Here is a 13,925-nt window from a genome sequence, read left to right on the forward strand (position 1 = left end):
GCAGACTCTGTACCCATAGCTGTGTGTTCCAGAGGGGATACAGGAAGCACTCATAAGGCTATGGGGAAGCGCCACAGGGGTTAATGAGCGGGTGATCGCTGTGGACTATGTGCTGCTGGAGACTTTTAGGAGGCAGCACAGAACAAGTCTCAGAGAAGTGCTGGGTACTTATCCACCAACCCATTTCTCATGGGTTAAGGGCTATTCCAAGGGGCATTAGCTTCCCAGTGCTCATGACTGGCCCTGTGCAGGGCCCCAGCACACCTGTGCAACAGGAGAAAGCCCCGAGCAGGGTCACAGCACCTTGCAGTGAGCAGTCACTTGCAGGAGGGGTCCTGGGGCCAGCAACAAGATCTGCCAGGGAGCCAGCCCTTCTTGGTCTTGCTGGGCATGGGTAAAACAATGTTCTGAGTCACCAGACGACCACGAGTGAAAACTTTATTGCTCCAACCACTTTACATGAATGTCACCAACACCACATTGGGCAAATATATAAAAAGCACAACTTATGGTACAATCATTTCAACCTCTGGACTCATGCACTGTACAGACACTTCCAGGATCTCTCCCAGCACAAAAGGATGGGTCTCAGGCACAACAGCTGCACTTGTCCGAGCCCCCTTTGCAGATGCAGCCCCGGGCACACTTGGCACAGCCTGGGGGACAGCAGGGACAGCAACCTGCAAGGGTGAGCAGATGAATGAGTCAGCTCTGGGTCCACTCTTCCATCTTTCCTCTGTCCCTCCCATCACTTAGAGGAAGCAGGAGTGTGAGGACAAGCCTTCAATCCACATGAGAAATCATGGGGCAGGAGACCGTGGGACATCAGAGCTGGAAGGGGACTTCAGGGGTCATCCAGAGTCCACCAGAGTCCCAGAGAGGGGAAGGGGTTTGCCATGGCCGTGGATAGTGGCAGATACAAGACTGGAACCCAGGGCTCATGGCTCCAGGCTGGTGCCTTAGCCTCTTTGCCACTGAACAGGACAGAGCCTTCCCACAGTCCCCTTCCTACTCCAAACCCCATGGATGCCCGGCGGGGCTGCAGCCCTGGGGAGCGCTGCCTCAGGTCTCATTTCAGATCCCTTCCAAATGAGCACAAGGCCCCTCCATGGCACCAAGACTGGATGCTTGAGGATGAAGGATGGGACCTTTCCAGCTCCCGGCCGTGGGTGTCCCTTGCCCCATACTCACTTTTACGACATGTTTTGCAGCTGCAACTTGTACATTTGCAGTTGTCTCCACAGATGCAGATTCCTCCTAGAAGAGAGGACAGAGCCACCTGAACACAAGGACGGGCGTGGCGGGCCGCAGCCTGCGGCAGGCTCTCACAGAGGCGGGTCCCAGCACCGTCCTTGAGGGGGCGCTGCTGAGGATCCCCCTGTGTTGGGGACTGTCCCGTGGTTCCCGTCACAGGCCACCAGCCCCGCCAGGGATATTCGTTAAAAGGCACATTCCTGGGACCAAACCCTAAGATTGTCTGATTCCTGAATCGAGTGGGAAAAGCAATTAGTATTTTTCAAAAGCACAACCAGATGGTTGGGTGTCTGATCAGACTTCAGAACCTCTGGACTGGACCAACACCAGCAAGCCCAGCGTTCCTGGTAACTACCGAAGCCTTTTACACTCTCACTGAGGCAAGATGAAAACCCTGAGTGCGGAGGACAAAGGGCAAGTGACAAAAGCCCAAAATGAGAAAAGAGAGCCATACCTGGTTTTCATACCTAAAAATCACCCATACTTCCCCCCCCCCTTTGGCAATACCAGGAATGATTGAACCCAGGGGTGCTTCACCACTGAGCTACATCCCAAGATCTTTTTTATTTTTTATTTTGAGACAGGGTCTAAGTTGCTTATGATCTTGCTAAGTTACTGAGACTGGCCTCAAATTTGTGATCCTCCTGATTCAGCCTCCTGAGTCCCTTGGATTACACATGCCACCATGCCCAGCCCCCCCCCCCCTTTTTTTTTTTAACTCATCCCATCTATTCTTTCAGTTTCCAAATGCTGGAAGCATCTGTCTCTTTAACATATTTTTGGTACGGATATGTGCTGTAAAGAATGAGAGATGCTATGGGACTTCTAGAAACAATTTTCCAAGGTTGTGAAATCCCAGGATGGTTTTGAACCAGACCTCCCTCCTTCTGATCAACATACTTCTGTGGAAATAAGCAGTTTTAAAGACTTAGGGGTCTTTAGTTTTAAAGACATAGGCTGCTTACAACTACCCTGACATCTGCAAGTGCTCAATGGTTTTAGCATTTTCATAGAAACCCTGGGATGTGAGCAGCTGGGAATGAGTAATCTCAGTTTACCGATGAGGAAACCAAGGCCCAGAAATTGTAAGTGTGGATGAGTGAATGGCAGCAGCAATGAACCTAAACCAAGGGGCCAGGTTCTGTGCCAGAGTTCTTTCCCTGGACCTGGTGGCCGCCCCCAGGCTCTGCAAGTAGGAAGACCAAGGTTTTCGGGTTTCCTTCTCGGCCATTCCCTGTGCCAGGACTATCAATTCCAGCAAATCAGACTAGGACCAATGTATGGGAGCTGCCCCAGAGGTGGCCAGTCCAGGACAGACCTGATTGGTGACTTCTGATTGGAGTCCTGCATGCTCCGGACAGGGCGCTGGTGCTAGGCTCCAGGACCCCAGGTGGGCCTCCTTACTTACCAGACATGCAGGTGCAATCCCCGGGGTCCATGGTCCAGGCGTGCAGGTGGCTCTGGTGCTGTCGTGGCTGAGGAAGGGAGGCTGAGTGAGCAGTGGCTGGAGGCTCCCTATTTAAAGCCGTGTAGGTGTGGCCTGCAGCTCACTCCACCTCTCCCTGGGGCCAGACGCCCTGCACACGGCCCAGCCAGACGCTGCAGGCTGGGGGCTGGGCAAAGCAGGCAGAGCGGTACAGTCATTTGGGAGGTTTTCCACAAAGGGTACAGGTGGCTGCATCTACTCCACCTGCCCACCTGCCAAGGCGTCGCAGAAACAGGCTCAGGTTCCAGCTGGCCGTTGCAAGCACCCAGCCTCCACGTCCTACCTGCTGTAGGATCTGCCATGTCCATTCCCTGCTGCGCTGGGGCTGCTCCTGCCCTGACTCGAGCCTCTTTTTCTTTCCCTGGGTTGACCCTCTTCATGGAGAAGGTGGCAATCAGGGGCAGTCTTCCACCTGAAGCTCGCAGCCTGTCCTTCAAGCCCACACATGGGGTGGCAGAATCCAGAGAGGACCTGGGGTCCACCCAACCCCCATCATGACTCCATTCTTCGATAAAGGCAACGGCTACTTACCTTTCAGTCTTATACAAAGTGCCCCACAGGTGACACAGCTCCAAGTGTCCCCCCACAAGCCGTCACTTCACCCAAGCCTGAACAGAAGTTCTGGAGCAGCTGCTGATGGGGCTTCTTTAAGAGGCCTCCTCTGATCTCTCCCTCTCTAGGCTGGAAGATATCTCCCCCTCTGTGTTCCTGGGTCATGTGTTGTGCCTTTCTCTTGCCTTTTGCTACTTTCTACTCTGCTGTATGATTATTTTTGTTCAAATATTTTATTTGTATTTTAATATCTATACTGCAGGCCGAGCAGGTAGGCGGGCTGTGATCTCCCGCTGTCCAAACTGGGAGCTCTCAGGGGAGAGACCAGCGGCCGAAGCCTCTCTCCCTCTGCTTACTGATCTGCGCGTTGGTGAGTTGGTGTGTTAGAGTTGTACCTATTGTGGGACCTGTTGGAATGTATTTGAACACGCACACAATATAACGTCACGGCTAGCAGGTGCGGAATGAACGAGCGAGTGAGTGCGACCGATGAATGGTTGAACGACTGAAGGAGCGAGTGGGTAAGGGGTCACATGAGTAAGAGAATGGACGAGTGAGTGGACGATGAAGCACAAATGCACAGATCTCTCGCGAGTGGCCACACTGGGAGCCCTGCTGAGGAGTGATGGCACCATTCTGGAATGGCAGTTCTCCATCGGTCATCCACGGGGTCCCCGGGCCCAGTCTGATCCATGGACTTGTGGCTGGGAACTGGGAACCTCTAGTGAGGAGAAAGGGATGAGGTGCCCCTGTCACCAGAAGAGCTCTGGGCAGACACTGGGAAGGAGAAGTAGGGGCAAGACGTCGTGGTTCAGGAATGCTCCCTGACCTGAAGGCACTGGGTGCCTAGTGGGGGACATTCCTTCACTGCTTACCTTCCGAGTGTCGCCAGCACGAACCCTAAAATTACAGACAGCCGCTGTTGTCCTGTCGGTCAGAGGCCACTTGCTTGCGGAAGCCAAATCCTGAACACTGACCACCACCTGCTCCCAGCCGTGGAACATCAAGTTCTCACATAACCCCAAGCACGAGGAGGGCTCCAGACCGGGCTCCATCTGGGTTCAACCACGTTTGCACCCCGGATGAACTTGGGCTCATTATAATCTCATTATAATGATAGAAATCACATCCACTGACAGGATGACGGATCGCCCGAGCCCACATTAGGAAAGAAAAATGGGTGGCCCTGATCTCTGGAAATCTGCCCTTTCCATGAAGCGCTCTGAGGGTGGCAGGAGTGCCACACGCCTCGTCACCAGACCCCAGCCCTGTTCAGAAGGAAGGCGCCTTTGGAGTGTGAGACCCTTTTCCATTCATTGGCCATTGAGTAAAGCTTCCTGCTGCTCCCAGAACTGTCTGGTCATTTGCAAATGGCACAGAGGAGGAAAAGAACCTGCAGATTCGACGACACCAGGGCCAGACACTGTGCCCCGGAGAGCCAGCCGTGAGGGAAAAGAGCTCATGGTTCAGAAGGGCGGCAGCGAACCTCAGCCCGGGAAACCCACGTCGGGCGCAGCTGCTTGCAGAGTCCAGAGGCTGGAGCCGTCTCCCGGGGCCTGCACTACCGGCTCAGCCTGGCCCACCCGTGTGACAGGACCAGCCTCCCCTGACCTCCTGCGCATGCCTGCTAGAGGGTATTAATGCCCTGGATGCCCAGCCCAACCAAGTGAGCCCAAAGACAGGAGAGGGTTTTCCTTCATCTTATCAGGCCATCTCTCCTCCCTCCTCATTACCTGCGCCAGGAATTGCTTCCTCTTCGTGTATCAATAGTGTCTTGTTGCTTAAGGCCTCAATGGAATGATAGTGCCAAAATTCAAATCTCTACATTTACATATTTTCCAATTTCTGGACTGTATAGATTGAAACAATCATGTGCAACATCGAATGTTCTGGTCTAGGTGGAACTATGCCCAGGCTGGTCCAATTCTTTTACATAATCCTTCTTTCAGAGCCTGGGAAAGAGTATTCACAGGCCCATTTGGCTATTCTGGCCATTTTCTGAGTCTCAGTTCCTGGTCTCTGGATGGCAGTAGAAAATCAAGAACATACATGCCACTCCAAGAACATGCAATGACTGGCAGGCCTGCTTAAATCCACACTTAGAAAAACCAGTATTTTGCTGGGTGGGGTTAGGCACACCCGTAATCCTGGCAGCTCAGGAGGCTGAGGCAGGAGGATTGCAAGTTTGAGGCCAACCCCAGCAATTTCGTGAGGCTCTGAGAAACTTAGAGAGACCCTATCTCAAAGTAAAAAATAGAAAGGACTGAGGATGAGGCTCAGTGGTTAAATGCCCCTGCATTCAATTCCTATTCAAACAAACAAACAAACAAACAAACAAACAAAAAAGCAGTATTTCTTTGGAGAAGTGATCCTTTCGTCTTCTTGAGAGATTCCAGGAGCTCTTTGAAAGTTTGGTGAAAGCTCCGGACTGTCTTGAGGGGACATTGGAGGCGAGCACGAATGCACAACAGTTTCCCACAAGTTCAAGGGTTTGGGGAATCTCTCAATTCCTCTGCAAAGAAGTAATTCTGCAAAGAAGCAGCTCTTCTTTTATCACACAACAATTTTGCTCCTTTGAGCCACCAAAACCTAAATATCTCCTTCCCCGCATGTGACCTCTATTTGTGCATAAGTATATTCAAGTGGTTTTTCTCGAACAATGAAACAGGTTGCCCCAAAGGGCATCTATTGCCCCACCTCTTACACAACATAAAGAAACAAGGTGTTTGTCTTCCCACTCCCCAAAAAGGCAGAAGCAAAACTCAGGCTGTTCTGTACCCAGCACTTTCTGCACAAAGAAGTTTCTGGTACTCATGGCCTTGGGAGCTGGTGGCACCATGCCATGCTGGCAGAGAAAGGTCCAACTCCCTGTCACTACTCTCTGCCCATGTTTTGCTCTTGGGATCACCCCCTCATCCATGCAGGACCCTCCTGACGCACCTCTCCGCTGGAGCAGGCTGGAGCCGCCTGCTTCTCTAGAACACAACCAGCTTCTCTAGACCACAGAACTTCTCAGGAACAGGGGCACTAAATCTCCACCCCCAGGGCCAGGCACACTGAGTGCTGCCATACAGTAGGTGCTCCATCAATATTCAAGAGCTGAAGATGAATAAAGGACTGGATGAACAGAGTCACTTCCTGGTCATCTTCTCTGGCTCTTGTTGAAGAGATTTAAGGGAACTCGTTGCTCAAAAAGAGCAGTTCAGAGCTTGAGATTTGGAGTCTCACTACTTGGGATCAAATCCCAGTCCTGCTGCTTTTTTGCTTTGGGGCAAGTTATTTGACTTCTCTGAACCTCCCTTTCCCCATCTGCAAAATCTGGGTCATGCACATGACAGCACTGTCCTTGTGAAGGTTAAACGAGAAGATGCAGCCTGGGGCAGGGGCTCAGTGGCAGAGCACTTGCCTGGCGCGTGTGAGGCACCCCATCAAAATAAATAAATAAAACAAAGGTAGCATGTCCATCTACAATGACAAATTTTTTAAAAATGCATGTCAAACAACTTGTCACAATGTCATGATCATTTAACATTATGGCTACTATCATTATTATTACCAGTGCCTAGAATGACTTGACAACTTGATTCAGCTGCCCACATATTTCTGTTTCAGGCTCATAGATTCCTCAGGAGGCCCCGAGGTCCTGAGCAGGATACAGTCCTTGGCTCTAAATATTGTAGAATTTTAATCTTTGGACTTAAGTCCCTTGGAGTCCTAGGGACTGGGGACCACAGGTTGCTGGAGTGTGTTTCCACCTGTTTGGAGGGAAAATTGGCCTTCCGCTGACAGAGCCCTTTCACGGGCTCTGTCACAGGACCTGGTCTTATACACAGGACCAGGCATGAGATATAGGGGGCAAAAGCCAGAGCAAGTTGGGGTCCCATGGCCACCACCTGAATCCTACGCGGGCACCTTATAAGAACACTGAGAGGCCAGCTGCTTGTCGAACAAATGGCAGCTCAGGAGCCCAGAGAGATGGGACCAGGCCTCCAGTCACTGAGCTCAGGTTGGCGGGCGGAGGAACTTGATCGTGGCTCCTCGCCTCGTAGGCCACCACCCGTGCTTTAGATCTGAAGCCCTGTGACTGGCTCCTTCGGCAGTTTGGAGCCTCTGTGGCTTTATAAACTGTTTATTAATTAATTTTTTATTAGAAAAAAGTTCAAACATACTAAAAAGTACAAAGCTTAGTATTGTGAACACCACTGTGTCTACCACCCAGAATTAGTAGATGTCAACACGGTCGTATTTGCTTCAGCTCTTTTAATTAGAAGAAATAAAAAAAAATTAACAGGCTCTTGGCTTTAAACATCATCTACGTGCTGGTCACTCCCGACTTCAACATCCACCCAGGCCTCTCTTCTAACTCAGTCTCATGTTTCTGGCTGCTACTCAACCGCTCCATGTGGAGGTCAAAGATCACCAGAAACCTGGGCTTCCTCCCAAGATCTGGCTCCTGCCTCATCTGCCACCAGATCCTCCGTGGGCTGGTCCGCCTCCACAGCTGCCACCTGGGTTAAGCCACCATCATCTCCACCTACTTTCAACACTTGTCTCCTCACCAGTCTCCTGGCACCTCCCTTTATGGCTGTCCTCTTGACCTGAACCACCCTCTCTATTCGCCACACAACATGCAAAGTGATCTTATTAAAACAGAAGTTACATGTCACTGTTCTTCTCTGAATCCTTTAGAGGATTTCCATCTCACTGAGAAGACAACAAACCTCTTGGTCACCCAGGGTCGGCTCCTGTTACTTCTCTACTTTTGACAGCTCTTTCCAGCCTCATTCCACTCGGGCCTCCCTGCTTCCTCGCTATTTGAACACCCCAGGCATGCTTCAGCCCCAGGGCCTTTGCATATCTCCAAAGGATCTTCCCATCTTCTCTGCTTACTTTCACCTCCCTCAAGTGAGGTCTTCTCTGCCCTCTTATTTAGATGCCTGCTTCTTCTTTTAATACTTCTTTATGAGCCTCTTTGCTTTCTGCTTCTTCCTTGGTACTTATTCCCATTAAATATACTATTTTGCTTATTTATCTTATTGTCTGACTCTTTTCCAAAACGTGAGTTCTGCATTGGGATGCTTTGTGTATCTACAGTAAAGCACCTCACACATAGTGGGTGCTCAGTTTGTTGAATTAATCTATCTAAGTCCCCTTGATCTCCCTCCCTCTCTCTCGTGAAGAAGACATGGGTTCATGTGTATCCTCCAAGTTTTTGTTTTTACACTTTTTTTTAAACAAGTGTGATCTTATGAAAATAGAGGTTACACGCCTAAATCTGTACCTAGTATTGCTTTGCGTGTTTTTTAAAAAAATACGTGCGGGGCACCATAGTGGAAGTATGTTTTGAGACCTACCCAGGCTGGAACCTAACCGGCCACATCATACTGAATGGAGACGTCACATTGTGCGCCTCTGTTCTCTTACTAACAGATACGTAGTGCGGCTCGAGTGTTTGCTAGTGCGGAAATTCAGGGGTGGGGCATCTCCACTCAGGTCACGTACACGTGTGCGCAAGATTCCCTCATCCCTAGAAGGAGGATGACGAGGCTGTGGCCGGCAATCACTCTCCAAAGACCCTATGCCAATTTGCATGCCCTCTAGCAGTTTCTGGGAGTCCCCATTTCCCCGCCAGCTCCCCTAGTACTTCCTATATTCAGACTGTGAAGTGCTTGCCCATCTGATGAGTGGTATCTCACTGAGGCATGATCTGCACGTCCCCACCTCCCAGCTTCAACAGTTGGATGTTCAGTCTTCTTTACACTGAGTGTGCACATTTGGTTAGCCTTTCACACCCTAGCAAGAGAGAGCACAGTGAAGACCAGGGGCTGCTGTCCTTCACACTTGGTTAGGACCCTGGATCCTCCATCTGTTTGCTGCGTCAACTCCGATAAGCTCCCTGTCTCTGCTGTCAGGTGGGCCTGCTCACGGGAGAGAATCAGGCATTCAACACACTGAGTGCTCCAAGAATGGCAGCCTTTGCTAAGATTTCAGGTGCGGAGCGGATGGCTAATGGCAACCTGATATGGAGTCAGGGATGCCTGCAGTTCAGCCCTAGGGCTTTGCAACTGATGCCCCATTCCAGGCATCAGTTTGTCATCTTTAAAAGAAAGATGAGAAGCTAGGCACAGTAGCACATGACTGTAATTCCAGCGGCTAGGGAGGCTGAGGCAGGAGGATCTCTAGTTCAAAGCCAGCCTCAGCAAAAGTGAGGCACTAAGCAACTCAGTGAGACCCTGTCTCTAAATAAAACACAAAATAGGGCTGGGGATGTGGCTCAAGGGTTGAGTGCCCCTGAATTCAATTGCTGGTACCTATCTCCCCACCCTGCCAAAAATAAAAAAGAGAGAGATGAGAATGGGTGGAAAGAGCAGGAGAGGAGATCCGAGGGTAGAAAGCTTGAGGGAGATGCAGGAAACCAGGGAGAACATAAAAATGCCTTTGCTGCAGATCCATCCTGGGCCAGGAAGCAGTGCATCCTGGAACATGAAGTGGAGGCCTCTAAACGCCAGCGCTGGGCCTCGGGAAGAGAGCCGACTGAGGGGATGGCGCGCAGCCCCCACCCCACCCTAGGCCACATCCTCTTTCCCCTCCCTGGAGGGTTCCGGGGCGCGTGCCCTCCGAGCCCAGTTCTGCCAGCAGGGCCGAGGGGTCTAAACACTTTCTCCCCAGGGAGGGGCTCATGGGTCTTCATAACCTGTGATGTTCTTCATATTTCCTTTAAATACATTCATTTTTCTAGAGATTTGTTCCACCAGCTAAGGGGGGACACGCAGGGCACATCTGTAAGTGCTTGTGTGTCCGTGTGTCTGCGCATGTGTCTGTGTTTGGGTGTGCATGAGAGAGACAGACGGAAATACAGAGCCTGAGAAAGCTGGGCCTGTTCTTTCCCTCCAACCACAAATTCTTTTCCCTCCTGAACACACAAAAATGCTACTTCTCTTGCCCTCACCCCAATTCTACTCAAGGGGCCCCCGTAGAGAGCCCCCTGGCCGGTTGGTAACCAGCCTCCAGGAGGCGCGTCCCAGCGCTGAGAAGTGTAGAAACCAGGCCAAGGTTAATTAGGAGCTACCTCCACCGGTGCCCAAAGCACCTGTGCACCCGGCAAGCTTCACAGACTCTCCAGGGCTTGCGGCTACCGGGTAATTACCCGGGACTCAGCTCCACAACTATAATTCAGTACCCACTGGGCAAGTGAAACCCTCTGCTTTGCACACGGCCCCGAGGAAAGATGAGTAAGGCCAAAACCGACAATTACCCACAGTCAGTGCCCCCAGCAGCAAAGAGGTTGGTCCAGGTTGGCAGGCGGCCCAGACCAGAGTTCCACAGAGGGAAGGAGGCTCGGGCCCTCCTCTCCTTCCTCTCTTTCCTTTCCTCACTGTCCCCCCCCCCCCAACCTTTAATCAGTCGTTTAGCAACCATGTTTAGGGACTACTGTGTGCCAGTCTTTGGGTAGCCCTCTGGATGGGTGCTCAGGGGCTTGCTTTCCAACAGGGGTGATAGGCACACTGGTCGCTATCAGAAAAGGGGAGAGCAGCCACATGTGGTGGTGCACACCTGTAATCCCAGCACCTGGGAGGCTGAGGCAGGAGGATCACAAGTTTGAGGCCAGCCTGGGCAAATTTAGTGAGACCCTGAATAAAAAATAAAAAAAGGGCCAGGGATGTAGCTCAACCGTAAAGTGCCCCTGGGTCTAGTCCCTAGTACTGCAAGAAAAGAAAACAAACAGGAGACAGCAAGCTGAGTTTGTGTACCAGGGCACACAGGGCAGGAAGGCATTTGAGGTGGCTTGAGACAGAGCAGTTCATCGTGTGCTGGGTGCCCCACTCCCCTCGCTGGTCCTGGACCTTCACCTCCTTTTGTCCCATCGAGGTGACTTCTGGGCTCCTCATGGGAGGCTGGGGCTGGGCTAGGGACTTTCATGTTGCAGCTGCTCAGCGCCCTGGGGGCGCCTAGAGGTGCCTGGTAGGGCTGTGGGAGGGATGGTGGTTCCGTCTCCCATATGCCGGATTCAAACAGCAGCTCCTCTTTTCAAAACCTGCTTTATCCTTCGCATCCCACCCCTGTCCCCACAAGCACATCGTGTTTATTTTTAAAGGTGGGGGTGGGCTGGGGACAGCGGGGGTAGCAGATAGCGTGGCAACTGGGCCCTTGTTAGAAAGTTGGTGAACACGAGCCCTGCCTAGCCAGGTAGCCAGGGACCTGCCCAAGATGACCGCAGAACCTGTGGCCAACCCGTACCTGCAGTCCAGGTGGCCACAGCTCGTTGTCCAAGGTTCTTCCTCGTTTTCTCTCTCTCTCTCTCTCTCTCTCTTTTTTTTTTTTTTTGCGGTGCTAGGGATGAACCCTAAAGCACTTTACCAACTCGCTATCTCCCCAGCCCCTTGTTTTCTCTTTTTAAAAACTACTTTGAGTCTTAAACATTTTTAAAACACATAAGAATAGAACATTAAATATGGGATCTTTTAGCATTCTCAAATACTAACATCGACAGCTATTCCTTACAGTTTCTTCTCCCAGTAACTCAGGGCCTGGCACATGCTGGACAAGTGCTCTACTCCTGAGCTGCCTCTCCAGCCCTTTTCATTTTAAGACAAGTTCTACCTAAATTGTAGAGTCTGGCCTCAAACTTGTGGTCCTCCTGTCTCAGCCTTCCGAGTCACTGAGATTACATGTGTGAACCACTGTGCCCGCCCTGCCTTTTTAATTTTATTTTGGTGTAGGATCTCACTAAATTCCTGAGGCTGGCCTCGAACTTGCTATCCTCCTCCCTCAGCCTCCCAAGTAACTGGGATCAACAGCATGAGACACCACGCCCACCTTCATTTCAATTTTTAAAAGGATCGAAACACTCAGAGTAGAAACCCCTGCATCATTGTTTCTGATCTCATTCTCCCCCACCACCTTACCAGGGAACCAATTTCACAAATTAAATGTTTATCAAGTCTACACATGTTTTTCTATTTTTACTATATATGTAGATATCTATCAAAATTATAGTGTCTTATTTTATAGGTTTGTAAAACATAAAATTGCATCATTCTCTATACAGATTTTTACACTTTTTGGCCTTTTTTTTTTGGCTCAGCATTCTATTTACCTATGATTTTAACTGCTTTTGTAGTATGATGTTATGTTACTATTCCAGCTTATTCTTTTCCCTGTGGATGGGCATTTAACTGTTCCCACGTTTTCATTGTCGAGAACACCGCTGCAAGGAGTACCATGAATACGCATTTCCGTAGGCGAAACCTGCATAGGTGAAATCTCTAGGGGAGATGCTTAGGAGCCTTGCTGTAGAAGGGAGCATGCGCATTGGAGAGATCCGCAGATGCGTCCTTCCTAGATATCCACAGATGGCTCTCAGCAGAGGGTCACACTCCCATAAGGAACGCACCAGAGTACCCATTCTCCGATCCTACCAACACTTTGTATTGTCAGACTTTTACATTTTTGCCAGTTAAACTGTTTTTATCCTTGCTGGGTGCACGTCTAGAATGCCAGTTGATTTGGGAGGCTGAGGCAGGAGGGTCACAAGTTTGAAGCCAGACTGAGCAACTGAGCAAGACCCTCTAAGCAATTTTTTTTATAAAGGGGCTGAGGAGGTAGCTCAGAGGTAGAACCCTCCTGGGCTTAATCCCCAGTAATGCAACACAAACAAAAATAAATTGCACTCGGCTTTGGGCTACCCTCTGGATGAGACGGATATGACAGATAAGAAGTGCCACTTCCTTGGTTGTCGACTTGCTGATTGCTGAGCTGGAGCCCGCCAACATGGGAGCGGGGACTACTCCGGTCCCCTCTGGGTGGTCCACTGCTCTCCCTAACACTGTGCGTTCCAGATACACTGCATCTCTCTGTCTTCCCACGCTCTTGTTTTTTAATAATTTTCCAGTTGAGGAGACTTAAAAATGGCCTTGGGAGATGAAGAAGATGAGTGATCTGGTGTATCCCCAGGAAGGACACTCGGGGCCCAGGGCGTGGAGGTGGCAGCACCTCAGCTGCTAAGTACTCCCCAAGCAGGCGCCACGCAGGAGGAGGGCCGGGCTTCCACTTCCTCAGGGGCTGTTCACTCCCAGCAAGGAGTCCTGAACGTGGCCTGGAACGCCACTCGTGCCGCTGGGCGGAGGGACACAGACCAGCTTGGAAGTGACAAGTCTAGGACGCCAGAGCTCCAAGGGCAGTGACGGTGCCCAAACCTCCCCATCGGACCTCACTCAGAGTGGGGGTCTGAGGCTCCAAGGGGGACGTGGCTGCTGGTCACTGCGGATCCGCTGAGGGCGGTGACTGGGGAGGAAAAGCTCCCAGTGCCTGGGAAAGCTCTTCGGCATTGTGGACCGTGGTCGTTCATTCCCAGAACTGCCTGCATGGATTGAGCAGCCCCAAAGGACCCATGGGGTGCCACACACCTCACCCAGGGGTGCAAAGGGGTTCTATGGTGTAGCTGGGGAGTTCAGGCGCCCAGAAACCACTCATGAGCTTCATGGAACAACTGTGTGCTCACGAGCATCTCAAAATCTTATTGTTATTCTTATTGAACCCAGGGGCACTTTACCACTGAACTACATCCCTAGCTCTTTTTAAAATATTTCATTTAGAGACAGGGTCTCCCTGAGTTGCTTAGGGCCTTGCTAAA

General features: G+C 51.0%; 1 protein-coding gene across 1 annotated transcript; it reads right to left on the minus strand.

Annotated features, from left to right (window-relative positions):
- Window positions 1–420: 420 nt before the first annotated feature.
- On the minus strand, window positions 421–4,494 carry LOC306649220 (uncharacterized protein). The gene is made up of 4 exons (XM_079120011.1): window positions 4,168–4,494; window positions 2,663–2,729; window positions 1,192–1,257; window positions 421–680 (listed from the first exon to the last, which is right to left on the minus strand). The coding sequence occupies exons 1-4, from the start codon at window positions 4,345–4,347 to the stop codon at window positions 589–591; spliced, it is 405 nt and encodes a 134-aa protein (XP_078976137.1). The 5' UTR covers window positions 4,348–4,494; the 3' UTR covers window positions 421–588.
- Window positions 4,495–13,925: the final 9,431 nt, after the last annotated feature.

This window comes from Sciurus vulgaris (genome assembly GCF_902686455.1).
Source record: "Sciurus vulgaris genome assembly, chromosome: 17".
NCBI classification, from domain to species: Eukaryota; Metazoa; Chordata; class Mammalia; order Rodentia; family Sciuridae; genus Sciurus; species Sciurus vulgaris.

What these genes read in the sequence shown, in the direction of transcription:
- LOC306649220 (XM_079120011.1), bottom strand. Translation starts at nt 4,347, where the DNA reads ATGGAGCCCGGTCTGGAGCCCTCCTCGTGCTTGGGGTTATGTGAGAAC. An exon ending in GTGCTGGCGACACTCGGAAG is followed by an intron (nt 2,730 to 4,167) that starts GTAAGCAGTGAA and finishes TCCCTTCCTCAG; the next exon opens with CCACGACAGCACCAGAGCCA. An exon ending in GGATTGCACCTGCATGTCTG is followed by an intron (nt 1,258 to 2,662) that starts GTAAGTAAGGAG and finishes CCTCTCTTCTAG; the next exon opens with GAGGAATCTGCATCTGTGGA.